General features: G+C 53.2%; 2 protein-coding genes across 6 annotated transcripts in view; both read left to right on the plus strand.

The window, feature by feature from the left end:
* The window catches only part of LOC128142976 (meiosis inhibitor protein 1-like), a 37,983-nt gene extending 20,864 nt beyond the window's left edge, over positions 1–17,119 (plus strand). The window contains exons 12-21 of the mRNA XM_052789761.1: positions 3,994–4,159; positions 6,282–6,386; positions 8,091–8,201; positions 8,787–8,968; positions 11,434–11,515; positions 11,979–12,184; positions 12,920–13,001; positions 15,043–15,149; positions 15,990–16,121; positions 16,474–17,119. Coding sequence (XP_052645721.1) covers positions 3,994–4,159; positions 6,282–6,386; positions 8,091–8,201; positions 8,787–8,968; positions 11,434–11,515; positions 11,979–12,184; positions 12,920–13,001; positions 15,043–15,149; positions 15,990–16,121; positions 16,474–16,611 — 1,311 coding nt within the window. The 3' untranslated portion in view covers positions 16,612–17,119. The remainder of the gene's footprint in view (positions 1–3,993; positions 4,160–6,281; positions 6,387–8,090; positions 8,202–8,786; positions 8,969–11,433; positions 11,516–11,978; positions 12,185–12,919; positions 13,002–15,042; positions 15,150–15,989; positions 16,122–16,473) is intronic.
* On the plus strand, positions 17,120–25,886 carry CCDC134 (coiled-coil domain containing 134). 5 transcript variants are annotated; one of them, XM_052789766.1, is made up of 8 exons: positions 17,120–18,102; positions 21,843–21,969; positions 22,745–22,862; positions 23,723–23,844; positions 24,086–24,170; positions 24,450–24,619; positions 24,858–24,929; positions 25,302–25,886. In XM_052789766.1, exons 3-8 carry the CDS (start codon positions 22,760–22,762, stop codon positions 25,425–25,427), a joined length of 678 nt encoding a protein of 225 aa, XP_052645726.1. In that variant the 5' UTR covers positions 17,120–18,102; positions 21,843–21,969; positions 22,745–22,759; the 3' UTR covers positions 25,428–25,886. The 5 variants fall into 5 exon arrangements, with proteins under 5 accessions (XP_052645726.1, XP_052645722.1, XP_052645724.1 ...); XM_052789762.1 differs by having other exon boundaries at positions 17,122–18,102; positions 24,450–24,631; XM_052789764.1 differs by lacking the exon at positions 17,120–18,102 and adding an exon at positions 18,593–18,696 and having other exon boundaries at positions 24,450–24,631.
* Positions 25,887–26,432: the final 546 nt, after the last annotated feature.

A 26,432-nucleotide genomic window follows, 5' to 3' on the forward strand; every position in this document is an offset into this window, starting at 1 on the left:
CTGTCTGTCAGGACAAAGGCAAAGCCCTGGACTTGGTAAAAGAAGATTTCATTCCTACCTCTTGGACCCTTTTTGTTGAAACTAAGGTTTCTCCCCACTCCCATCAACCCTCTTGGAGAAAGTCTTTTGACATAGGTGGTGAGTGGTGAGTGAGTGAAGAGTGTGCAGTGCATCTGCACTCTGGAAAGTTAACTGTGAAAAGCCACTAGGGAATATAGATTTGACTGAATAAACTTGTGTATGTGTGGGATGTGTAAATGCGTTGGATAGGCTGTGAACTCACATATGGAATATAATAAATTTCATAGCTTCAATCTCCTGAACACATCTACAGCCTCTGCAGCAGGCTTTCTAGTGTTCCCATATGGCTCTTTGCTGCTGCACAGCTTTGAGCACTGTATAAATCCTACAAGTTTCTTAGCCTTTGTGATGCAAATGGGTTTCAGAGAATTATGTTTAACTGATATATTTGATTGTCTACTTGAAAGGCAGTGCAACTGTTTCTCACAGTAAACTCTCATCCCTTCAGCTTTTCGATATTCAGTATCTAGTGATTATTTTATTCTCTCTCCCCTTCCCCCTCTCCCTCCCACACACTTACCAGAGGTCATTGTCTACCATAAAGAAGATCCTGGATAATCTTCCAGATCTGAGCTTGGTCTACGTCCATTGTCCTCTCCTGCTGAAATTCTTCCTGCGCTACCCTGAACTTATGGGGAGATTTGGACACCAAATCCTCCAACTCTGGTTTTCCTGGAGAGACTGCAAGCAAACTGAGACTGAAGAAGCTGGTTTTGGCATGTCTGATCAGCTGAACAGTGCTAACCCGTTACTTCCCATTCTGAAGAGCAATTCCAGCATTTTACTTATTTTACTGGTATGTGACTTTGGCAAGGTCAGGCTGCTATCCTGGCCCTGATTTAGGGGGCTCTTTGGTTCTTAAAGCTCTTAGTGCTGTTATGAGGCCAAGGATTCTGCTGGAAGGGCCCATGTGTGTATACACAGGCTTCCACGTCCCAGGAAAGCCTGGTATGGAAAATGGGAGTGTGTACACACGTTAGCTCTTTCTCTGTCATCCACCCACTGTGATGGAAGGGCATCTTTTGGGAGTTGGCTAGGACAGGATCTGAAGGGTGCTGCCGATGTATGCCATGAAAAACCCCATTCCCATCTCTATCCAGATATACAGCTGGGTACTCCAGATTCTTCTGTGGCAGCCTGTCAAGAAGCTGTTTTGCTAATTTAGGAGCAATGGTTTGCTACTGATAGATGAGAAAGGTATGAGGGACAAAGAACTGTGAAAAAGCAGTGGTGCAGAGAACAGGTCTTGAGGGCATGGCTTTCTGTTTGCTTGGGGTTTTAATTTTGTTTGTTTTTAACTGGAGAGTCTTTGTCAGAGATTTTTGCAGTACTCTTGAGTTTTCAGGACTGCAAATAGTATGTGTTATTGCTTTTAAAAGATAAAAATCTTGGGACGGGGAAAATAAATCGGTGCAGAGGTGAAAGGGGCCTTGAAGTAGCAGGACTAGTGTGTTTGTCTTTAGCTGGCATAATGAGCTCTGTTAACCTATGTAATCATGACAGAATCGAGGTCCTGATGGCTGCTCAGAAGCCTTCTCTCACCTCCACCTCTCCCACCTGCCCTGTCCCCCCTCCCCATCAGTGACCACTTGTCCCATGACTGTTCAGCCAGTCACATAGTAAATACTTGCTAACATTTCCACACAAGAACATGAGATTTGCCTGTAAGACCAAAAGCTAAGAGCTGTGATGTTTCTTCTCCCACCTGTTAGAGAAATTAAAAGTATGTATCATTGAGAATAGAAACTCATGTCAGCAGACAGTGAAGAAGCAAGGTTTGATTCTGAGTGGGCACCTATTGGGCATTGCAGACTGGCGTGTATTTGTTCTGATCTAAGAGGCTATGAAGTAAATTTTAATATCCCAGGTTACTGAAATGACTGACAGGAGGGCTGTCGCATAGGGCAGTTCTCTCACAGTTAGGGTGGTATTGCAGAGTAGGTAGCAACATCCAGACATTTGATACCATTGCAGAGCATTAGTAAAAGTGATAAATGAGTTGACATATCAGTACAAATTAAGGAGGAGAAGTGTCCCATGAGACTTGCCTGCGCTGTTACCTTTAGCAGTAGTTCTGGAACCTACCACTCCATAAACTAAAGCAGATGTATACATCACAGTTCTATCAATAAGCAAAAGAGAAACAGTGGCTCCTTCCCTGAATGGTACTACGTTCCTGCTGTCCCTTTTCAGCCTTGCCATGTGCTCTTGCAGAAATAAATTAATTTAGCTCTGCCCTGGTCTTTAAAGTGAGTTGTAATAAATCATAGGCTTTGACAATTCACCTTTCAGTTGGGGAAAAGCATAATCAATCTGAATTTAGATGGGCTAATAAAACAGTGCAATATCCTGGGGTAAATATACTGTCAGATGTAAACAAAACTTATGAGGTGAATAACCTTAGCCTGAGAATGCACTAGTAAAATGGAAAGGCCTTTGCACGGTACAGTGAAACAAAAATGAATGTCCTTCCAAGGATGATTTATTTGCTTATCTGCTTTTAATAATTGTCTGCATTAGGTAGAACAGATGGTTAGTGGCTTCATCTGAGACCTTGAGCTCCTGAGTAGGAAGATGTTCACACAGTGATGCATTTACCAGGACCAGGAAGGCTGTGGTCCTTGGTTAGTGCCATTTTGTGCTGCGTGTGTTCATCTGGGGGTGAACGTAGTCATGATCACACACTGTGTCCCACTTGTCTTCTCCATGCTCCAGATCTGAGCTGCTCTCTCAGAGAATGGAGATAGACTGACTGACGTTAGATTACATTCCTAAATGTCATATGGAGCAGATCTATGTCAGCAGAGCTGATTGTGCAGACTGCTCCTGGCCCCTTGTTCCTGAAAGCCTCAGATATGGGCAGGAATCGGGCTCAGAACTAGAGAGGTTTTTCTGGCTCAGGCAGCCTGTTCTTACCTTAACTGCTTTCCTTGAGTATGGGGTCCCACAGCCGTTTCCTCTCCATCACCCCAGTCTGGATGCACGACTACGGTGTGATAGGGGAAGGCAGCTGGAAGAGGCAGTAGGCTGTCCTGGCAGGCTGTAGGCTGGGTTGCTGAGACCAGTTTTCTCTTACCTCTTTCAGCTGTACCATTTGCAATGCAGTAGTTAGGACTACTGCGGGAGGAGAGGAAAGGCAGGGCTGACATAATACATGTTGAGACGATCATATTATGTCAGCACTACCAGGCATTTTCTGCCTGGTCTTTGTGGAACTGCATCTGTACATGCTGTGCAGGTGAATTTAATGTTAGACACCTTAACAACAAAACTACGCCCAAATTAAGGCTACTGGCTGTGGGATTCAGCTCAGAGACTCCAGACAGAGATCTATATTCAAGGAACAAGCTTGTGGGCTGAATGCTGTGTACACGACTCTTCCATTTTCCGTGATTGAGTGATTGTTTGTCTGGTTTATGTACATTTCATGCAGTTTAGCTGTTATGTTGCTGCTGCAGATACAAGGCTGCCAGCCTTTTGAAAATGAGTAACTATGGACTGACTCATAAGCTTGATTTTTAGGTAAGCATCCTTAATATGCAACCTGATTTTTCAAAACAACAAGGAGAGCAGAAGTGCCAGAGGCTCTGTGCTCTTAGAAGCAGGGCCCGGGCTTTAGGATCTCACTTGTCAAAAACCTTGACCTTAAATGTATGTTACCCCTACACTTGTGTGCTGGATGGGAGTTACTTAGCCAAATGCATTCTTTAAACGGGATATCACTCAGAGGTGCCTACCAGACGAGGGTCCATCTGCTTTATACAGTTTTCTGTTTAATCAGGACATACTTAATCTGAACAGTGCTTTATTAGGCTGTTTCCCAAGGCACCAGATTAGCATAATGGTATTAAATAGCAGTGACTTCTGCCTAATCAGGGCAGAAAGGTAATGTGTGTGCTTCTTCCCTTGCAGGACCTGGTCTGCTCAAGCTCTGTGGAGGTGGCTTGGAAGGTGTTGATGACTCTAAGGACCTTCCTGGAAAGAAATGAAGATGTCCTTGTCTGTGACCTCCTCCGGAGTCAGTTCCTACAGATTCTGCAGCAGCTGCTGGTAGAGAGCAGCTCAGCCTCCTTACAAGGTGACTCCCCGCTGTGACTTGGTCTTGCCATAAGATAACTGGCAGGGTAGATGGCTGAGGGGGTGCAATCTGGGATAAAGTGTTTTTGAACTGCTGATGTAGCTTCAGTACTTACCTGCATGAGGAAATTTACAGACAGAACCGTGCTGATTTAGTTTCCTTCTCCAGAGATTCTTGTTTTGAAGTGAGAGAGTCTCTTTCTATTTTAGGTTGTTCTGGCTTCAAACTGTGGTTGTTAAACCAAGGCAAGGTTCTTTTACACTGCCGTAAGTGTTCAAGGGGTGAGCCGTGCTAGTAAATCTTCCAGCTTGAACCGGTTGAGCACTGGTGACTGAAAGACATCCTCCTTTTTGCCTCTTCTCTCTGCAGAACAGCTTGGTGTGCCTGAGTACCCTCAGTTCCCAGGGCACAGAATCTGGGAGCAGAGATCATCCGAATCATTCATGATACTGATCCCCAAACAGGAACTGTGGTATCACCAGATCTCATAATTCTGTTAAATCTCTCAAAGATTTAGCAGGGTTGTGGCTGGGGGATATCCCTCTGTTTTCCTTACTAGCCCTGGCTGTGGAGTTGGGACCATTGTCCCATCATGAAAGTCGCTGTGCAAAGCAGCCTGTGAGCTTGAACTGAAAGAGGGAGCAGTGCTAGGACGTCCTTGGCTCCCCTAGGATAGGGGCCCAGCACAGCTTTTACTTGTTCCTGAGGGGGCCGCTGACACTGGTGACAGCCCTGCTCTGTTTGGGGTCTTTTTCTGTGCAGCAGTTGGGATGGAAGCAACAAGAGGGAAAGTGTTTTTGCCTTACCTCCAGCAAAGTCAGTAGGCTGGAGAAGAGGAGGGGCTGAAAGCAGGAGCATGGGGGAGCACAAGACTGCAAGATTATGGATAAAGAAGGCAATGTTGGCATCTGCTAGATCTGATCTTGTTTGGAACTGTGCACATTTGGACTTGCGGTGTCCCTCTGTTGCTGATCCAGGGGTGCCAGGGGCTGCGGGGAGGCAGATTGTCCATTTCCTATTGCGGGAGTCAGACCTGTTCCTCCAAACTGCTGGTGATGGAGACAGGACACTGGGCTAGAGGGGCTTTTGCAAGATTCCAGCCCTTCTGCTGCCACTAATATCCCCAGCTCCTCTTCATACTGCATCTTGAACTCGTTAACTGAGTTCCTGGCAGCCCCATCCAGAAAGTCAAACACCAGATGTACTCTGGAGACACGACTTGTCTCCCGGCACGCAGGCAGCTCTCTGTGAGGTCTGGGGCAGATAAGTCCAGGGGATCTGCATCCCTGTTCAAACAGTAGCCTGCTCTCAGACAAGAAGGCGGCCCAACAGTGGGACTTTGTCAAGACTACATGAACATTAAAGACACCCATAAATGTTTCCTCCTCAAAACTGAAAACTCCTGAGCCTTTGTGAAGACATTTCCTGGAGGCGATAGTTGCTTGCTGTAGGTATGGCTGTATACAATACAAAATCTTTACCTCTTCACAGCGCTGCAGAAGAGTGAGTATACGAGGGAGGGGGTTGCCCTGGGGAGTTGGTGGTCTAAGCAGCTCCATTCTCCTCACGTATAGACCTGCCGTGTGGGCCTCTCGCTTGTACTGTCTCTGCTCTGCCCTGTGGGGTGGGATGGACAGCATTTCCCAGCCTCACAAGATGGAGGAGAACAAATGCTGTGCAGCCAAGCGCTCTGAGGTGCTGGGCTGCTGTCAAAGCGCAGGCTGCCAGTGATGGTCCAGTAGATGGGAAAAGGGCAGACCGCAAAGGGCTTATGAGGTTTCAGTTTGAATGTGCAGTGACCATGCCCCTTAGATGGTTCACTAAGAGTGTAAAAGACCCTAGCCTCCTTTTTCCCCCTCTTTTCTAGTTGTTCCTAGAATGGTGTTGGCAGGATCCGGCGTGTAACTCAGGCCAACCCACAGTGGCAGAAAGGGAGCCAGATCCAGCGGGGACTGTAGAGATGAGAATTAAGTTAGGAGCGTGTGTGTGTGTGTAAAGGGTGAATACTTCGTCCCCTCACCCACCCTCATTCCTGAGTCGGAAAATTAACAATTTTTTGCACGCTTTAAGGTACAACAGTTTAGAGTTCACTGACAAGTTAAGCTGTCTGCGCCTTTCTTAGCTAACAGGAACCTGCCTGTTTTGCTGAGCCTCCTTTTCCTGGTGCAGCTGCGGAGCAAAGGTGTGAGGGAGCTGGACAGCACAGACTTCAAGCTGCTTCACCAGGGTGAGTCCATGCATCCATATTCTCCCGGGGGACTTTGATTTGTGCTTGATAATTGTTCCATAAGATGATTAGGGGCTGGCTCTTTGTCCTTTGAGAGAAGGTGTGCCTTGCATTACAGTTATGGTTGCTTTGAGATACTTTCATAGCCAGAGCATGGTAAAGAGCCCTGGTTATCAGTTCAGTCAACAAAACCCAGGTTCTCTGCTTCTTGCTTTTACAATACGTTTGTTGTCTGAAACCTCACAAGGTGGCCAAAGTATTCTCCTGGCCGTGACATGATTTTAGGGTCTGTGACTGTTGTGGACTTGGCACGTGACAGTATTGCTGATGAGCTTCCTGAATCATCCTTCCCCATCCACACTTGCTAAAACACTCCTGTGGGGTTCAGGCCACAGGGGTGCCCTGTGACGAACCAGCCATCAGGGACCAGCAGCCTGGTGAACCTGGGCTCTCCCTGGAGCGTGAGTCCAGAGTGTATGGGTCCCAGCCAGCTGTGGGACTTGCCCACTGCACCCCAGAGACACAGAAGAGCAGGCCGTGTTTGTTCGCTCACCATACCGTGACCTGCTCTCTTGGCTGGTCATCCTTACTTGGCGACTTCTCCCTTCTTTCTTGGCTATTGGAGGTTCATGCAGGCTGTGAAAAAAGAATAGATACTAGAGGGAAGTTCCGCTGATCCATCCTGTCATCTCTTCCCTGGTCTGACAAATTGATCTCTCCAGCAGACTTTGAAGGACTATCCCCTTCAATTTGAAAGGTTGCATGTCTCGGGGCTGCCTGTGTTGCCCTTGTAAAGAAGCAGCGTTTCTCAAGACATTCATTAGCCCAGGGAACCGGAGGTGTGGAAGAAGCATGTCCTCTTTATGCCAGCCCTTTTTTAGCTGCTGTGGTTTCAGAGCACAGCTCAGCTGCTCCCAGGAGTCACAAGCTCCTTCTGCTCTTGCTTTCTGCTCTGTATTTTTCAACACAGCTCTCTCCCTGCCCCAGCCACCCCCTTCATTCCCTGCTTGGCTCCCCAGGCTATGTTCTTCAGGGGTGGGTGTGCAGGGCACTCTCCTCTGACGAGGCCTACGTGAAGTCAGCTCGTAGATGGACGGGGTGTGGGGAGGCGTGTTGATGTGTGGTTTTTGAGAAGTGCTTACTCAGACTTTAAGCTGTTCTAGAAGATCTTCTGTGACAGTTTTGCTGGGCCCTGCAGTCCTGGATTTCCCTCCCAAACTCTTGCTAAACATTGTTCCTAAGGGTTTGGTGCTTACAACAAACGTGGCGTGTTTATTCCTCGTGTGAGCAGAGTTGGTGAGAATGGAGGAGCACAGCTCTCCGTGCCATTCCCCAGTCTGGTCACCATGTGAGACAGGCACATGGCTGTTCATGGTATTAGGATCAAACTCACTCTGTGAAAACAGGTCACTTAAGTCTGTTGCTCTTGGATTCATTACTGCCCGATGTGATACATGCCCTTTAATATACCCTTTTCTATTCCCCCCCCCCCCCCCCCCATTATTGTCCTCCACTGCACTGTCCGGTCTAAAGCAAACACTCTAGGGCAGGTGTCTATTGCTTTGTCTGTACGATGCTCTGTTTATTTTCACTTCAGGTTGTGTCGCTCTTGTCCGAATTCTCTCCCCACTGACTGACTTCTCTCTTGTGCTGAGGTGCTCTGTTCTATCGGTGTCCGTGTTATGCACATTCTTTTGTTTCCAGTCAGTAATCTCTGCGGGAAATGCAGGCCGAGGGACAGTGACCTCCTGCAGCCATCCTTGAATTTTCTGTACTGGAGCCTTCATGAGACAACACCTTGTAGTCAACAGAGAGGTGAGGCAAGATTGTATTGATTGCTAAGTTAGTCTCAGCGAGGTTGTAGCTTGGCCATTAGAGATGGTATTCTAACTGTCTCAGCAGGTAAGGTGGATTTTTCCCCTTCCAGATGCAGCATTACAGTTAACAAAGACCATTTTGTATTTGGGATGAGTTTTTTTAGATTGAGGGTGTTGGTTTGGTTTGGTTTTGCTGCCTTCTGATGATGCAGGAATTGGCTGCTGAGAGTCAGAACCACTGTATTTTTCTTGTTCATAAAACACAGCAGTGGGGCTCTGGTGCCTTGTTTGAAATGTCCTGGTATTGCCATGGTTCAAAAAATTAAACAATAATAGAGAACAGCTCTAACCAACCTTCCAGCTGTGTTAGCTGAAGGCTGGTCATTTTATTAGCTGGCTGAATGGTCGCTTGCACTGTGGGAGATGAATACTAGCGTAGCTGGACAGCCTTACTCTGATGAGCCGTGGCAGCGGGGGCTGCCTCACTGCAGCAGAGGTGTGCTCTGCACTTCTCTTCTGCTTGTCAAGCTGGTTTAACCTGTGCCATCCCATCAGCCTCTCCAATTATGTTTCTCCCACGCAGCAGTGGCTGTGCTGCTTTCCAACGTGTCCTTGCTAGAGCTCCTGCAGAAGGTTTTGGAGTACACCTGGTTGCGGTCCCCTCCTTCTGAACCTGCTTACCTATCATCTGAGGATGCATTGCTCTGCTCTGGATGGCTGCTGGTTGCATCCCTCTTACTTTATCAGCATCGCTACAATACTGAGGTTAGAACCACTCTAGTGTTCAGATCCAGGGAATGGCTAAACCTTAAAAAAGAAAAATTGAAAAAAAAAAAAAATCTTCATTAGCAGAGGAAAGTGGTTTGCTCTGGCCTGGAATCTGCTTGCCTTGGTTGCTCTTTTGATATTGTCCACAAGTTATTCGCTGCTGCACTTCTCCAGCAGGACTGGAAGCTAGCATGTTGCTGAAGGCTGAGACACGAATCATTGGAGAGTTACAGCGCGGCAGAAATCCTGGGGGAAAAAATGCGTACCCAGCCCTCCTGGTCCAAATCACTTTCCTCTTCAGGACAGAGTAAAATGCATTTTAAGGCCTTTCTCAAGGGAAGGCTGGAGGTGGGAGACACAGCTCCCATGCTGTAAACTGCTTTTTTGATACTAAAATGATCAATAATGGAACAGTCAAAATCCAAACCTATTACTGGCAAGTAAGTGTTCAGTATTAGCAAGCTCATACGAATGTGGGCAGTTGTCATTGTATGTGATGCTTTGCGGTCTGACAAGAGAGCTAAGCTGGAGTTGTCAGCTGATACTGGAATTACAGCTTCAAGGAAAGCACTTTCTAATGCCAACACAAGGGGATAATGTTTCCTTTTGAAGTATCTGCCCAGGCCTCTCTTCCTCTCTTGATAGGGAGTTAAACAGCATGTCATGAGTTGTGAGCTCTGCTCTTGCAGTTATGCCCACCAGAATATGTTGTTTGGGATTCGGTGCACCTATTCGCAGATGGTAAAATCACGTTAAGGGCATGCGTGCATCTGCACAGAGAAGCAAGGGTTGGTTTTCTAATGGTGAGGGAAGATGTTTTCCAAAAGGCCAACCCAGACCACATCTGCAGCTGTTACTTCACGGGTGTACTGCCTCTGCCTAGGTCTTACAGCATGGGACTTGTATGGACTGTCACCTGTGTGAATGCATAGCAAGACCCGCCTGTCCCTGCTCTATTAACTGCTGAGCACAATTTACCTTCTCGGTTTCCAAGTCAGAGCTGTGTCTGGGTGGTCAATGTTCTGCCAGTCCCAAAAGGGATTCAATTCTAGTGGCTAGTGTTGAGCTTCATCTTCTGGGAGTGACTCTCTCAGCTTGCATTGATCCTTGAAGTACAATCATTTAGTGGCTTATAAACCTGTTGTTTGGCTTCGTCGATACTTTATTGGCTTGATGTGCTATGATGTGCAGTCCAGAATCCTTCTCACACCAGAGATGGGGAAAGAAACTACAGATACAGGTGGCAAATGGAAGTGGTTCAAGGCTGTTTCAGTGTTTCTAATCTTCAGCATTTCTAAGCTTCAGTTTTTCTACTCTTCTGCTGAGCGGGATGGAGAGGGGATAAGAGAAAGACTCACCTCTCTTGCTGCTTTCTGCTGCTCAGTATAGCTGAAGCTGCACAAAGCGTCCTGGGGACCCTTGTAAGAGGGCCTTTGTGGCTGTGGATGTGAGCTGATGCCAGGCTGTCTCCCCAAGCTTGCAGCTTTTTAGAGGGGAACAATGGCTCCGAGAAATGGCCACATTCATCTTGGGCTGATGTTAATAGTGAGGACTTGTCTGGCCATAGCAAGTTTGCGTCTTAACTGTGTTAAGTTTATTTAACTGGCTTTAGCTACTGGCTTTAGCAGAAGCCTGTGGATAAACATGGGTCGTGGATGGTGAGCTGTTAAAGGCTTTGGCTTGTCAGTTTATTAGGCAAGTGACCACTGCCACCCTGTTGCAGGAGGTACTCCTAACTCTCCTGTTGAACATTTCTCTCTTCAGAAGACGGTTTGAAGGAATCAGTCTTGTGGTCCTCATGCCTGCCCTCCCATGCCAACTCTCTGCCTTGCTGAAGAGCTTGAACCCTTCTGGGGCTCTGTGAGGCTTCATGCCATTGCTGCTGGGTGGCTGCTCCGTGAGGGAGACGGAGTGTTGCAGGCTGCCCTCTCAAGCCCACCTTTCCTGCCTCCCCTGATTCCCAAGTCCCTAACCTCCTCTGCCTCCTTCACCCATGCCGTAGTTCTTAGCCCCGGGCTCTCTGCAGGCTTCCCAGCTCCAGCAGGCAGGGACGGATTCTTGCCACTGCTGGCTTTTGGCTGCCTGGCTCCTCAGTCTTGCTGACCGGCTGTGTGGCGAAGGTAGAGCCGTGTTTGGCGATGGCTGTTCCTGCCGCTCACTGTGCTCGGCATTCTGACAGCCATGCGCCGGAGGGCCCGCAGGGAGTGGTGAGAGCGAGACAGGCGAACGAGCTGCACCGTGGTTTGGAAGCTGTGCGAGGCTGGCAGCTGGTGGTGAGTGAAACCTGAGGGCCCAGTGATGTGACTCTCCCTTCTGGGTCAGACTCCTGAAACCCTGTTGCTGTTCCCTTGTTTTTCAGTGGTCGTTGTGGGGTAGCGTCTAAGGACTGAAAGTATGTAAGTGAGCTTTTTACCTGGTCTGAACCAGCACTGTTTTTTCTCTTCTATTTCATTCTCCTCTAGGTTCACCAGACACTCTCTCTAGACTTAACGGCAGTCCTGAATGCAGTCATCTTCAGGAAGAAGCAGCCAGTCCTGCTGTTAGGTATTCTGCATCTGTTACAGGGATTTGACTGGAAGCAGCTGCTACTACCATGTTACAGGCAACAAGGGAGAACTGGTGACTGTGGAGAGGGATGGTGGAGGTGCTGGTGGGAATCTGGAAGCTTTGGTCCATTTGGCTTCGGGAGTACGTAACTGGGAGTGAGAAAGGGCAAAAGGGAACTGTCTGGAGCTCTGCTGTGTTTGGGCAAATCTTCCTTGGGGGTTGGTAGTGACATCTGGAACTGAGCGTGAACTGGGATAGTGTCTCACAGAGGGGAGACGAACAAGGGAACTCGTGTTGCCATTCCTGCCTGCAGCTGTCAGCAGCTGGTGGGCAACTCCAGCGGGCCCTTAAGCCCAAATTTTCTCTCCTCACCCTCTCCCATGCTATTGCACATGCACCAACACACAGGCCAGGGGAGAGGAAAACACTGACGCACACTAATAAGTGACTCCCTGTCTAGTAAGCATCATGCAGTTCCTGAGAGCTGTCCTGCGACAGAACTTCTCCTCCTCTCTGTTGGTGATCGTTGGCGAAAACACAGCCCAAGGTGCTACGCCACCACAGCCATCATCGCTGCAGGATGCTGCCTTGCACCCCCTTGCCACGTGGCAGGTCTTCTCGCTTGTTGTCAGTCTGCAGAATCTTATGGTGCACGTCGAGTTGCAGGTATATAAAATATGACTTTTGGAACAACACAAGTGTTGGGCTTCAAGCAGGTACACTAACCTGAGGAGAAACCACCCTGTTGCAGGACCTAAGGGGCTGCCTTTTTTTTTTTTCTTCTGCCTGCATTTTCCACCCCTTACAGACATGTGATAAGGAGGAGGGAAAATGCTCTTGCTGCAGCATGGCGCAGTGAGAAAGAAGGTAAATCAAGCTATGCGGTACTCCCTGCCGCTGAACTGGGTAGCTGAAATTCTGTGCGCTAATGATGATCTCCGTTTTCCCATCTCCTGCTCTGCAGGGATGCCACATGCATAGGGACAGAGGTGGGACAAGTGTAACAAATCCCAGTCCCTCCACCAGGGCCCCTGGAAAGGTGCTTTGGGGCGTAGTACATCAGTTTACATTTAACTTGCTCAAGTGATGTTGGGCTCCAGGGGTGGTACGTTGGTTTACATTTAACTCTCTCAAGCGACATTGGGCTCCCATCTTTATTCTTTGGAGGCTGTTACTTAATTTTTTTTTAGTTTCAGAATAAGTAGTCGTGCCTTTGTCTGGCTCCTTGACGTGACAGATGATTTGCAGCACGTTGCATCCCGTGAAGGAGATGAAGGGTGTTATTTTCCTGTCCTGCATGCTCTTCAGATCCTGCCACTTTATGAATTTTCCTCTTGTAATAGCTGTTGACTGGCTTGGGTGGGTTTTTTTCTTCTTTTCTTCCCCCTCTTGGTATTCCAGAAAGACTTGCTGCTCTCTCAAGCCGTGGTTGCCTGCCTGGAAACCTTAGTGGAATACCTGTATGTGAAGAACCAGGATGTTGGTAAAGTCTTCCTGCTCTTTCTTCTCCTGGGTTTCCCTCCTGCAGTGATTTTGAGCTCTTTGATCTCCATCCAGTAGCGCCCTGGAGCAGATGCTTAATGAGTTTATGCCCAATAAGAAAAATTATTTGTATGCCTAAAGTTAATCATGTGCTTTATGGGATGAAATCACAGTGCCAGGCTCCCCTGAAGGCATGAGCCCTCGCTTTGGCTCTGGACACCAAGATGCTTTCCAGAAGGAAAAAAGTCATTCCCCACCCCCCCATATGGTAAGAGTGAGAGGTTTAGGAGTGGAAGGAGTGTAGCAATAGTCTTTCACTTCCAGGCCAATTTGTAGCAAACCTTTAGGCCATAAATATAGGGGAGGGAGTATCTGAATATGATGTGTCTTCCACACGGACAGCGTTGGTCACAGTTTGGCCCTGAGGGAGGGAAAGGGAGAACAGGGTACTAGGCAGCCTTAGGGAATGGAAGCTGGAAATTCTAGATTTCCAGGGGTGAATGCAGACCTTGGTTTCCAGAGTCCATGTCAGACCTTATGTATGCTCTGTTAGCAATATAACCTAATACGACAGCGTTGTACAGTTGCGGGGAAGAACAGACCCTTCTGCTTCTTGTCAGCCTCCTGCCACAAAGTCCAGGTGCTGGCTCTGATCTTACAACAGACAGAAAGTTCTCTGTACCCTGACCTGTTCAAGTCAGTCATTTAAACACTTAAGAGAAGGGGATGGAGTGAATGAACACCAGACAAAAGGGACACTGGTGGGAGAAAGGAAGCGGTTGAATGAAGATGTAATACTGCAGATAAATGACAGCCAGTAGCTGAAGGGAGACTATTAAAAGGCTGGGTTAACCAAAAAAAAAGGTGGCATGTTATGGGGAGGTTCCGCTGATTTGGGATTAAGCTAATGAAATGCTTCTTCAGAAACAGCTGAACCTGTCACTTTGGCTGCCCGAATTCTTGCTGTGGTGCAGAAGTTCACAATAGCGATAACAGGAGTCGCCTTATTCCAAGCAGAATGAGAGTCATAGCTATGTTTGACTGAAAGATGTGAGAACACTGCAAAGAGTGCGGCCTGGACTCTGACTCCAGGAGTTGTCTCATTTGAGGCTTTCTAAACCCCTCTCTTGATCCAGAGGGTTTTCCAGATGCGCAGAGCAGGCTCAGTGCACAGTGCTGGTACTTTCTCATTTCCACCAGCTAAAAGATGCCCCCCAAACATTTTTACATTATTTTTTAGTGTTGTTTTCCCATAGAAAAGATTCTTGTAGTGGCAATAGGGAGGTTACGTGACTGCCAGTGGAAAAGGGACCTTTCTAAAACCCTGGTGAGTTGCCATGCTGTAACAAGTTATATCAGCTGACCTGTTGTAGTTGTCCATCTCATGCTCCTAACCTGCAATAAATACCAGGTAACAACACTTACCTTCAGCATTCAGTGAGAGACTTCATGCTGTCACAGACAGTGACCTTGAGCCTTAACTTTGTTTATCATATATGTTCCTTACTAAGAAAATGTTCTCTACTGATTGTTTGCATTGCTGCCATCAGCCTGGCTGGTCCCCATAGTATGCTCTCTGCTGCAGATCCAGGCTTGGTTTCTGCAGCTTATGTTATAGGGCTTTCTTCATTCCCCAAAGGGTATTCTGCAGCTAAATAAAACCTGTGGTTAGGAAACTTGTCCTCATATTGAAACCAGAGGGTATTATTTTTAAAACCCTGGGCTAAAGATATCCCCTTACTATTTTATGATGCGCACCCCAGGAGAAGGTTTCTCTTCCTGTACGAGCACAAAGATGGACAAAGTGTATTTTCTGCTTTAAAAAGCTATTAAGCTTTTGTCCTCATGACTAAACTCTTGCCCAAAGAGTGACAGATTAAAAAGCAAGTAAGAACAGAGCAAAATATCCCCTTAGTGTTTCACAGCGTGGGGTCTAGAAGAGAAAACTTGGGGTCAGTATTGAAGACTGTCCTTATCCGGGTCCAGCCTGTCACTTGGCCAGTTTTAAAGCTGTCTTTGATTGGCTTCTCCTTCTCTCCCAGCTCTACATGTTGCTTCACAGCCCTGGCACCGATTCCTGCTCTTCGCACTACTCAATGGGGGCCAGAAGTCCTTTCTGCAGCCAGGAGTTCTCAGGCTGGTGACTTTGGTGAGCAGGGGAAGGGCAGGCTGTTGGCCGTTTTTACCAGTGTGTTGGTACAGTGCAGTTATTGGAACTTACCCCCTACGTACACACAATCTCAGATACTGCCGTGGCTTCATCTGGCACTATATTTGTGCCCAATAATAATGATACTTTCAAGTGAACTTCCCTTCCACACCCTGCAGAAACTGACTGCTGTTAGTGAGCACCTCCTGTTCTTCTGGTGTTTGTAGCATTTATTTACATCATCTAGGACCGCTGGGGAGGAGAGGGGAAACCTGCAGAGAACATGTAACTGCTGTTGACAGTCAGGGAGTGTGCTGCAGTGCTCTGGAGAACAGAGCTCTGCTTGGCATCACAGCTTGTCTCCCCGTCTTTGACCTTACAGACCTGACTTTTCGGGGGGGCGGGGAGTTGCCGCAACCTCCTGCCCTGCTGTAGGTGGGCCCTGCGAGCAAGAGAGGGGATGTGGTCCTACCCAGCAGAAACACTGCAGACAAAGCCCTCGTGGCAGTGGATGAGAGGAAGGCGTTTAATGTGAACCTTCCTCCTCCAAATCCAAGATGTGTCTGTGAATATTTGCTATTCTTACTTCACTCTTAAAAGGTTACCTGGTTTATTTTAGTTCCCTCCTGACCTAAACCAAAATAAGTCTGGTTATAAACCAGAGCACCATCAACACAGATATTTGCACTGGTTCTATTAGAAGTGGTATAAAAATCAGGCCTGTGCTTAAGGTGCTGCAGCATGCCGTTACATAGAAGAGGCCTTTCCAGGAGATGAGTCACTGTTGGAGTCTGTGGGTCTTTCACTATTTAATGCCTCTATTTTTTTCCTTTGGTCAAGTTTCTGAAATATCAGAGCAGCAATATTATTTCTCAAAAAGAAATTAGCCAGATTCTCCAGGAGGCAGCAGAAGCCAATTTAGCAGAGCTGCCTGAGGCCACATCTCGTGCTCTTCACCTCTTCCTTTGTCAGGTAAGAGCACGGTGACTGCCTAGGAGAATGGGAAGGGAATCCCTAGGGGTTTGCTTTAGCTTTTGATGGGGAGCCGTAAACTTCCTTTGAGGCGGTTATAGTAAGATGAAGAGGAATCCCGCAGCTGCTAGCTTGGCCTACTGCCTTGAGGGGCGTACAGTTAAATCGGAAAGGGAGTGATGCCAGCAGCTGCCTAAACTGTGTCGTCGTATTGGGTGTCCCCTTGATTCCCTCCTGGATCAAAGTTTGAAGGTCTCATTGCTCTGTGTGGAGATGAGGGAGGGAGGTTATGAGGAACAAGCCCAACAGTTTCCTGCTGGTCTGGAAATCGTTCTTTCTTCTGACTGCTCAGATTCAGAGCAGTCATTGCCAGGTGGAGCCAGTGCAGTCGAGGACCATTCAGACCTTGCTGGAGCGCCTCGTGGGACAGAGGACCGCGTGTGTAAAACATCAGGACATTGTGTATCCTTTGCTGGGCAGATGCCTTTGATAGGTGATGTGAGAGTGGTAGGTGTAACAGAGGTGGAAGGGATACTTGATCTGCTGCTCCTTCCCTTGTTCCAGCTGAAGGCGAACACAATTGCAAAAACTCGGAGCGGTTGCTACACTTGGCTAACTTTGGGATGAAAGGCTTTGTCATCCCCAAATTTGAGAAGACATTTGGGAAATGAGGAGACATTTGGGACGAAAGATGGGTGGGTCTCTGTGCTGGGATTGCATTCATCTATATGGCAGGGGTGGTCTGATGAAAGGGGAGCAGGCCGGGGAGCCTGTGACTTCAAAGCAGTAATGATCCCTGTATTGATCTCCCTGGAGGATGAGAAATCACTTAACCTCTGTCTGCGTGCTAACTAGCACCAGTACGCCCATAAAGTCGTGGAAACCCGAAGATGACTCGAGCACTTTCAGAGTGCAGCGAGCATTCAGAAGCTGCCGAGTGGAGTTACTGAATTTTGTTCTGCTCGGCCGTAGAGTCCCTTCCTGAGACCTGAATCCTCCTCTTCATGGACGGGAGGTGGGGGCCGCTCCCAGATTACTTGTGGAGAAGGAGGGAGCCTGGCGCAGTGTTTGTTTATTTCTCAGACCGACTGCTTTTGCCTTCCTGTTTTCATCACGCCGCATTGCCTCAGACAGATAGCAGTGATGGAAGCGGCCCCAGCAGTGATTTCCTGCTGGCGGGGGACTTCCTCCATTGTGGGACACTGTCATCGGCCACGTGCAGGGCACGGACTGGGTGAGGTGTTTGCTACCTGTGAGAAGTAGCTTATCCTCGTGCTTGCCCCCACTGTGATACTACCGCGCTGCAGTGGGACACTTGGAGCGCAGGTTGTCCGGGTGGAGACCACCCAGCCCCATGAAGTTCCTCTGCACCGCCTTTGCCCGTCTGTACAGGGGTGAGGGAAGGGGGACAGGAGGTCATGTTACATTGCCGAAGTGGCTCCTCATTTTCTGGCTTTTCCACATACAAAGAAGCCTTCAAATCTTGGTTGTTAGGACGGGGTTTGGGTATACTCAAAAAGCAGCAGTGGTGGCTACCTGAACGGGAGAGTCATGAACGCGGAAGACAAAACCCTCTGGTCAAAACCAAGTTTTGACATCAGTTTTGTCGAAAAAGAACTTTCTTCGGGTTCGCCCACGCTGGTGTTTCTCACATCTGTTGGTGGGGTTTCCACGGCTTGGGGGAGGGCTGGTTCAGTAATGAAAACCTCCCGTCAGCAGTGTGTCAAATGTGGGAATTCCCGTAGCGCGCTGGAGTGTCAGCCATGCCTTCCCTGCGGTTTCCGCTCATGCCAGCCACGACAGATGTCTGGGAAGTGTGGCAGTGTCCCTCTCGCACATTGGAGACTGAAATGAGAAGATGGGGTGCACGCAGCAGAGGAGCGGGGATGGATCAGGAGACCCCATCCTGCCCTTTATTCCCAGTGAGTAGTAGAGGGGAGAAGGGCGAAGGAAGTCGTCTGTAGCTCGTTTTCAGAGAAAGGTTTGTTGAGAATCGTTTATAAAGCCTGGTTACTGCGACGGGGCTCCTTTCCTTTTCTGTGTGGGGCGAGGCCCGGTCGATGCTCCTCGGTTGTCACGAACAGCCCTGCCTGGCGGGGACGCCGTCGCCCCGGGCGGGCAGGGGCTGCGGCGGCGGCTCTGCTCCCCCGCCTTAGCTGGCCGTGCTGCGGGCTGGCCCTTTCCCCGGGGCCGGCGGGGACCCCCGGGGAAGCCGCGGTGCCGCTGGGCCCACTGGGCAGAGGCGGCTTCTCCCCGGTGGCAGAGCGAGCCCGTGGGCTGCGGCCGCGACCCCTCCGCCTGCCGCTTCTCACCGAGCGCCGTTCGCGGAGCCGGGGGAAGCCCGCCCGCGGCGGGAGCAGACCCCCGGGCCGGGGGTGGGGGGGGTGGGGGGATCGCGGGGACCGGCTCCCCCCCAGCCGCAGGAGCGCGGTCAGCCCCGGCGGGGCCGGGCCGGGCCCGGGGCGGGGCGGCAGCTCAGGAAGTGACACGGCGGGGCGGGGAAGCGGCGGCGGCGGCGGCATGGCAGCGCGGCGGGAGTGAGCGCCCACCCCGGTACCCGGTAGCCGGCCCGCAGGTGAGGGGGCAGCCTGCGGGAGACGGGCCGGGGGGGTCACCGGGGAGCCCTCCCTTCCCCTCCCCGGGGGGTCGTGGCGGGGAGGGGGTGGCTGCTGCGCCCCCCCCCCACCCCCCCGAGGGAGACCCGGGACGGAGGGAAGCCCCCGCAGCCGGGGTGGCCGATGAGCGGGGCGGGCGGCGCGGCCCCGGGGCTGCCTGGCTGGAGCTTCGGTTAAAGGGGTTTTGCCCGAGGGGCCACCCGGCCCCCCCCGTGGGAGCCGTGCGGGGAGCCGCCCGCCGGCAGCACCAGCCCGGCAGCCGTGGGTGCGCACCCCCCGGTGCTGCCTGCCGCGCCCGCGGCTCTGCGTGGGTTTCCCGCGGCGTGGCCGGGCTGGTCTCGGCTGTTGCGGTCCCCCTGCGCCTGCCATCACTTTCAGCGGTGCTTGAGAGAGACCCCCCCCCCGCCTCTCTCCGTGCCCGCCGCCGCCCCAGCCCCTCGGGGGGCTGCCGGCCCCCTCCCGCAGGATGGGAGCCGCGGGGGTGGGCTGGGACGGACCCGTTCCTGCTGGAAGTCGCAGCAGCTCCCTGCCTTCGGTCAGGGCTGTCCGTCCCCGCGGTGGGCCAGCTCTGGGTTTGGGGGTTGAGGGACTTCGGAGGCAAGCTGGTGCGAACGGCCCTTGCCGTGCCGCTGATTGTGTCAGCCCTGTGGAGAAACGTCCTGGCAGAAGAAGTCTGAGCAGCCTGTGTTTCGCTTCAGAAGCTTTTGGTTCAGCTGCGACAAGAGATTAATCCTCATCTGGTTGTTGGAGGAGCAGCTCAGGGATGGATTCGTGGGGCGGGGGGTTTTCGTTCCTTGTTTCGGGGCAAGCGGGCTGGTGATGCTCTGCCCCTGCGTTTCAGTGCCCTGCGGAGGGGAAGGGGGGTCCTGCGAAAGTCCCTCCTGGGAACCGAAGCGTGGCAGCGTGGCTCTGCCTCGCGAGCTCATTAAGTGCATAAATCCCGGGGATGCTCAGTTCAGATGGGGCTCTTGCAGTAGAATTTATAAAGTCATTAAAAACATTTTAATGGAAAGTACTAACCATCTATAACACAGCATCTGTTGTCGTGTCTTTGGAAAAACATGTCTAAATTAAGAGAACGGGAGACAGCGAGACAGACTGGTGGGCTTTCTGCTGAAACAACCAGCTGGCCGGGGCTGCAAGGGAAGCTCCTTCCCATCTGTAGCATCAGGCCAGGCCCTGGCTCCCCGGACCGCTCTGGGAGTGCCGGGCAGAGCCGGCTTTGGCAGGGATCAGTTCAGGGAGGAGCAGGGAGGGAAGAGAGGAGCAGCTCTGCAGTGTTTCTGTCTCGTCTCGTCCCTCAGCGTGTGTGAAGACACGAGGGAGGGTTTGTGGGGAAAGCATGGAGGAACATCTGCAAGAAGCTTTGGCATCCCTGCGATTACGCAGTCTGGCCTGGAGAGGAGGGAATGCCCTCTGCTATTAAAACGGGGTGAAAAGGGCAGGGCAGCAAAGGGAAATAAGCTCAGGCTGGTCCCATGTGGCACCAGCAGCCTCACTTTCCCTGCGGGTGAGGGCAACAACTGGCTCCTGCTTCATTTTCACGGGGGTGTTTCAGCCTGACGGACAACGACGGTCAGTAGCTTCGATGTGAGAATGAGTGTTAGCAGGGAAGGGGTCAGATGAAAAGGTGATGGGCTTCTGGTATGGCGTGGTTCTCTAGTCCTCTTCTTCTGACCTTGTCCCATGGCACAATCTGTAGAACTGCTGCAGGAGGGTTTGTAAAGTCATTGAAAACGTTTTCGTTGAAAACACTAGCCACCTATACTGCAGCATCTGCTGTCGTGTCTGTGGAAAAGCCCGTCTCCGTTCTGAGACTCCTGGGCAGCCAGGCAGGCTGGTGGGCTCTCTGCTGCAGCAACCAGCTGGCCGGCAACCGCTTCGGCTGAGAGCCGTGCCTCGCTCCGCTGCTGCCTGAGCGGGTTTTTTTGCAGCTCAGCGTCTTCCTCCTTGGAGCGGCCACGGGGCATCCGCCAGCCACCCGGCTCCCGTGTCGGAAGGAGGGGATGCGGGAGCCCCTGCCCTGACCAGGCGTGCCGGGACTGCTGCGGGCAGCGTGGCAGAGCTGTTGTGGGGAGCATTTCTGCTCTTTGCCTTTCAGCCCGGTCTGGGGGCCACCGGCTGCCTCCAAGGTTTCTCTCTGATTCTCCAAGAGCACGGCAAATAGCCAGCCTGGTCCTTAACGGCCGCATGTCTGATCCGAGGGGCAAACAAGAGCCTGGGTCCCAGGGCAGTCACAGTTTGTGCTTTTGAGTTGCTGTTCTTCCTCCTCCCCGAGAGCCTGGGAGGGAGGGAGGGAGCAGCTGGGGGGGGCTCTGCAGAGGGTGGACCCACACCCCCTCACTGAGCCAGGCCTCGGGTCCTTGGGTCGTGGTTTTTGGCAGGGTGAAGCAGTCTCTTGGAAGCCCACCAGGCTGGTGGGTCCAGCAGAGCATCTGCTTGCCCGGGGTGGAGAATTTCTCCTTACAGCCTCGGCTTATTGGTGTCCTTTGTGGCCTCTCAGGGTGGCTGGAATATGCCTTAAGCCTCACGCCGCAGCAGGCAGAGGGGACTGACCCCAGGCCCTGCGTGGGAGGCTTGTGCTGCTGTCCCGGCTCTGCATTGCATCCGAAATGCAGAGCGTGATGCTGAGCCCACGCCGGGGGCAGCCGTCTCTTCCTCTGTAACGCTGGTAGTAGTTTCTCTGATCCGTTCCCTTCCAGGGGTGCTGCCTTTTGCGAAGCACAACAGGAAAATGATGCAGAGGGTTTCTCGTGTTTGCCTGACGCCATTTCCCTGCCCGTGCTGGGGGTGCGAGGGCGCTTGGCTCAGCCTCGGTGGGAGCTGCTGCTGCTCCTTGCAGGGCTGGGAGAGCTGCCGGTGCTGCCTGCTTTGCCTCGCTCATGGGCCTGAGCTTGAAGAAATTGTATTTGTTTAAAAAAGAAAAACAACAAGAAAAAAACCAACCCTAGATATGGTGCAAAGAAGAGACTTGTTTCTGTTCCAGTTAGGGCATCGCAGGGAGAGGCTCGGCTGGGCGGGCGAGCTCGGACGCAGGGGGAGAGCAGGGGGACGGGGTGAGGGCAGCTCTGGTGGCCTCACACATCTGCCTTTCCCTCCGGAGCAGGAGGCAGCTCAGGGGATGCCTCTGAAGGAGCTGCTGCTTCCGTAATTGCCACTGGCCGCTGCTCAGTCCCGCGGAAACCTCATCCCTGTGGACAGGCCACCTTGAATCCCGGTGCCTGGAGGCCGAGGTACTGCTCTCCTTGTCCGAGGTCTGGGCTGTCCCAGGGGCCAGGGTCCTCGTTCTCAAGGACCTTCTCCTCCAGCCTCTCTCTTCTCCGTGTTGGCTCTGTCTGAGGGACCCTCGTGGCCAGGAGCAGCCTGACCACATCCCTGCAGAGCCTCAGGCACCATCTGGGGAGGGATGCGCTTGGGGTGAGGGGGGAATTACCACCAGATCACCCAGCTGCTGCTTTTCAGCATGGGGCACACAGCTGGCACCCGGCTTGTAGCCAGGGGAAGGGTCCAGGTACCAGCAGCACCCCAAGAGGTGAAGTGAGATGGTCGAGCCTGGTGCTCGAAGGAGAGGTGGACTTCATCCCCTTGGCCATCCTCCTCCTCCCTTCGGCCCTGCTGCTTTGGTTGCTGGCTGCTCTAACTCGCATACCCAGCAAAAAGCTAGCTGTTATTTTTGGGAGAAGGGGTAGGACTTAATTTTTTCTGCTGGGTCAGTGCTCGGTCAGATCCCTGGGGGCCCAGATGATGCCCAGCCAGCAGTGGAGGCAGGTAGAGAGGAGGGGGAGACCAGGGCTTCCCTCGCGGGGGAGAGCGGGCCAGCTGCAGCATCGCCCCGTGGCCCTGCTCTGGCCACCATCTCCCGCAAACCCCTCATGGGGACAAGGGAGAGGTGGGCAAGGACCCTGCTGCCGAGGACGATGTGCTATCGGTCCTGAGAGGCTCCTGTGACTTTTCCCTTTGGTAAGTCTCCTCGCTGGTAATTGGTTTTGTTGGTCCGTTTTGTTCCAGGCTGTGGCGGCCAACATGGATTTTCTCTTCATCTGCCCCATTCTGCTGGCGCTGCTGCTGTCCCGGGGCAGCTTCGCAGACCTGGAAAAACAGAGGGTGGACTCCGGCTTGGAAATCTGTATCCTTCTCTGCAGCCTGCCCCTCGTGTCCTGGCGTACGCACCCATGCCTGCTGAGGCTGGAAGGAGCTCGCGCGCAGGGAAAGGGTCAGAGACCACGGAAGGGGGCACAGGGGGGTGGAAGAGAGAGGACCCAGAACCGCTGGGCAGTTGCCTCTCTGCTCTTCTGTAGAAGGGTTTTAGCCGAGCTCCCAGGTTTGCTAACCAAGCGCCTGGCTCAGTGCAGGAGTGGAGGTGGGTTTTCCAGCAGTGCCTGGCATCCTCCCAAGCGCGGTGCTTTTCCTTTCTGCTCCAGCATGCTGGGCGCTGAGCGTGTCTCCTAGTCCGCTCTCGGGAGCGGTGTGGTCAGCCAGGTGGCAGAGCACGCCGGTGGGTCACAGTGCTTTGGAATCGCTGGCTGGGATGATGGGAGAGGGCTCCTGGGCTTGCGGCACTCGGTCTCCTCTGTGCCGCGGGCATTTATCACCCACGAGGAGGTGGACTAAAGCAAGCCCTTCCTAGCACACGGCAGCATGCCCTGGTGAACAGGCAAATTATTAAAAGGTATTTAATATGTGTGCTTGTGGAGATGCGTATGGGGAAGGTGGGAGTTCACGCTCATCCTCCAGCCCGTCAGCTGGAGCAGGGGCTGGCAAGTAGAAAGCTCCCCACGAGCGCCCAGCATCCTTAAGTGCCCCGCTGGGGTGTCTGGGCAAAGGGGCTCGCTGGAAACCTGTTTCATCCTGGCTTAGGCGCTGCCCCCCAGCCCTCAGGCACCCTGTGGAGAACTGGGGGGGCTGGGATGGTGCCGGGTGCCCGGCGGAGAGGGAGAGCAGGAGCGTGGTGGGAGCGTACCGACAGCGTCCTTGACGGTGGTGCAGATAAGAAGCTGTTTGAGGTGAAGCGCAAGGACCAGATGAACGCGCTGAAGAACCTGATCGAGCTCAATGACATCAACCAGCAGTACAAAATCATCGACATCATGCTCAAGGGACTCTTCAAAGTGAGCCACGGCACGGGCCGCCCCCCGGGCTCGGAGTGCCGTGGGGCTGGGGAGGGCGGGCAGGAGAAGCAGGGAGGGCCGAGGGGCCTCCATGGGGTCAAAGAGAAGAGCTGGGTGGGCAGTGGGCTTTAGGAACCGAGGGTGGGACGCCATGGGGCTTCAACGCGGGGCAGCTGGGCCAGCACCCCCGGGGTTTGGGGAAGGGCCAGCAGGACGGGGCAGTAACCGAGGGCTCTGGCAGGTGCTGGAGGACTCCCGTGCTGTGCTCATCGCTGCCGACGTGCCTCCAGACGGGCCTTTCCCTCAGGACGAGAAGATAAAGGATGGTGAGTCCTCTCCGCTCCTTACCCCTTCCCTTTCCTAGTGCTCTGGGGCATCGCCAGCGTTCCTCCCGGGACCGGCACTGGGGTAGGTCCGAAACCCCCGTGTACCCAGACCAGACCTGGGCTGGTCCCTGTCTGTCGGGGACCCTGTTGCTGCCTCTCTGACCAGTTTGTACTGGGGAGCCTACCCGTTTGCCCTCAGCCTCCCCACCTCCCGGTGGGGACGTAGGTGCCAGCGGAATGGGGCACGTGTGCCGACGGGGCTGTCGGCTGTCCCCACAGCATACTCCCACGTGGTGGAGAACACCGCCTTCTTCGGGGACGTCGTCCTGCGCTTCCCCAAGATCGTGCACCACTACTTCGACCGCAACTCCAACTGGAACAGCCTCATCCGCTGGGGCATCGGCTTCTGCAACCTGACGGGCGTGTTCGAGCAGGGACCCCACTCCCAGGTCCTGGGGCTGGTACGGCTCCTGGTTCCCTCCCTGCCACGTCCCCACTCTGCTGCTGGGGTTGGGGGGTGAGGTTTTGGGCGTAAAAGGAGGGCAGGGGGAGCGTACCCCATGTCTGAGGGGTGTGCTTGGGCTGAGGGGTGGGGGAAGAGCACGAAGGGGGCTGGTGGGGAGGAGGGGACCCTGGTCACAGGGGGGAGGCACCGCTCCCTGACGCGGTCTCCGCTTTGCTCCACAGATGGCTCAGGAGCTGGGAATCAGCGAGAAATCACCCGATTACCGCAATCCCTTTAAAACGGACCACTCCGAGGTAAGATGGTAATGCCGCCGGCTTGCCCCGTGGGCTTCCCCATCCCCGTTGTGGCTCCAGGCAGCCGGCTGGGAAAGGAAACGGGTGGCTTGGTGGGGAGCGGCCAACCCCCCCTGGCACAGAGGGAGCTTGGCCAAAACGTGTGCATCGAATTCCCCAGCTGGGCTGCGGTTGGTTTCGGGTGCCTGGTGCCATCTCCCCCCGCCCATGGCCACCTGCCCCGTGGGAGCATCGGGACCCCATTCGCCTGGTGCCGCATCCAGCCTCCAGCCCTCTGGCATCGCGGGGCTTGTGCGATGGGTTTGGGGGAGGTCGTGCCTCTGGGAGGCTGCGGGGGCTCCCCCATGCTGACCCCCTGCTGTCACCCCGCAGTTTTTCCCCAGTGCTGACACCTTTCAGAAGGCGCTGCGGGAGGAGGAGAAGCGGAGGAAGAAGGAGGAGAAGCGGAAGGAGATCCGCAAGGGCCCGCGCATCTCCCGCTCGCAGTCGGAGCTGTAGCGTGTGGGGGCTCGTGCCTCGCGGCGGGGGCGATGCCGACGGGACGGGGAGCGGCTCCCTCCCTCTCGGCAGCCTCGGGCCGGTGCCCGGCGGTCCCCTTTCTGTTTGTGCCGTGGGTTTTGTTTTGTTGCCTTTCCCTTTCGTTCGGTGGGGGCCGGGCGGCAGTGCCGGTGGGCTGCCCCAATGGGGCTGGGGGGAGCTGAAGTGGGGTACCCCTTCCCCAGAGCCAAAGCACAGACGGGAAGGCAGCAGGGCTGTCCCCTGGGCTGGTGGGGGGCTGTCACCCGTGGTGGGGGAGGGCAAGGGGGACACGCTGCTGCTGAGCCCCGCGGGGAGCCCCGGGAGCCCTCCCCTCCGCAGCACAGCGTGCCCCAGGCTGAACGTGCCTCCTCCGTCGTGGGTGGGCTGGGGAGCGTGTCACGCCAAACAGCCTCACGAGCAATGCTGCTTCTCTCAGTTTTGGGGTTGTTTTTTCTTTCTGTTTTAAGCCGGTGATCTCATTGGCACCCCTTGCCCGGTTAGACCCGGTCTCTGCCCAGCCGCTACCTCTGCTGGATCAGCTCTCCCCTCTTTCCAGCAGCTGTTTTACCAAGCAGCGTGCGTGCGTTTCATCGGTCAGCCGTAGCTGAAAAGGCCGACGGTGCCGGTTGCCGGCCCGACCGCGTCCCGCTGTCCTGGGCAGCTGCCGCAGGCAGGCGCACGCACAGTTTTTGGGAAGGCAGGATTTCGGCTCTTGGCCCTCTTTGGAGCCGATGGGCCCGCAGTGCAAGCACTGAAGGTGCTGGGGAGCCAGCCCTGAGCCTCTGTGAGGGGGTCCTGCGCCCCACGCCGTCCTGCCCCCGTCCCTCCGGTGTGGAGCTGATCCCCTCCAGTTTAGTCCCCCAAACCCCCTCCTCAGGGGGAGAGCCAGCTACAGGCACGTGGGGACAGCGGGCCTGAAGCAGGGAGGGAGACAGCCAACACGCCATGACCCTCTGCGGGTGCTGCGACCCTCCATGGGTGCCG

Source organism: Harpia harpyja, chromosome 6 (genome assembly GCF_026419915.1).
Source record: "Harpia harpyja isolate bHarHar1 chromosome 6, bHarHar1 primary haplotype, whole genome shotgun sequence".
Classification (NCBI taxonomy): domain Eukaryota; kingdom Metazoa; phylum Chordata; class Aves; order Accipitriformes; family Accipitridae; genus Harpia; species Harpia harpyja.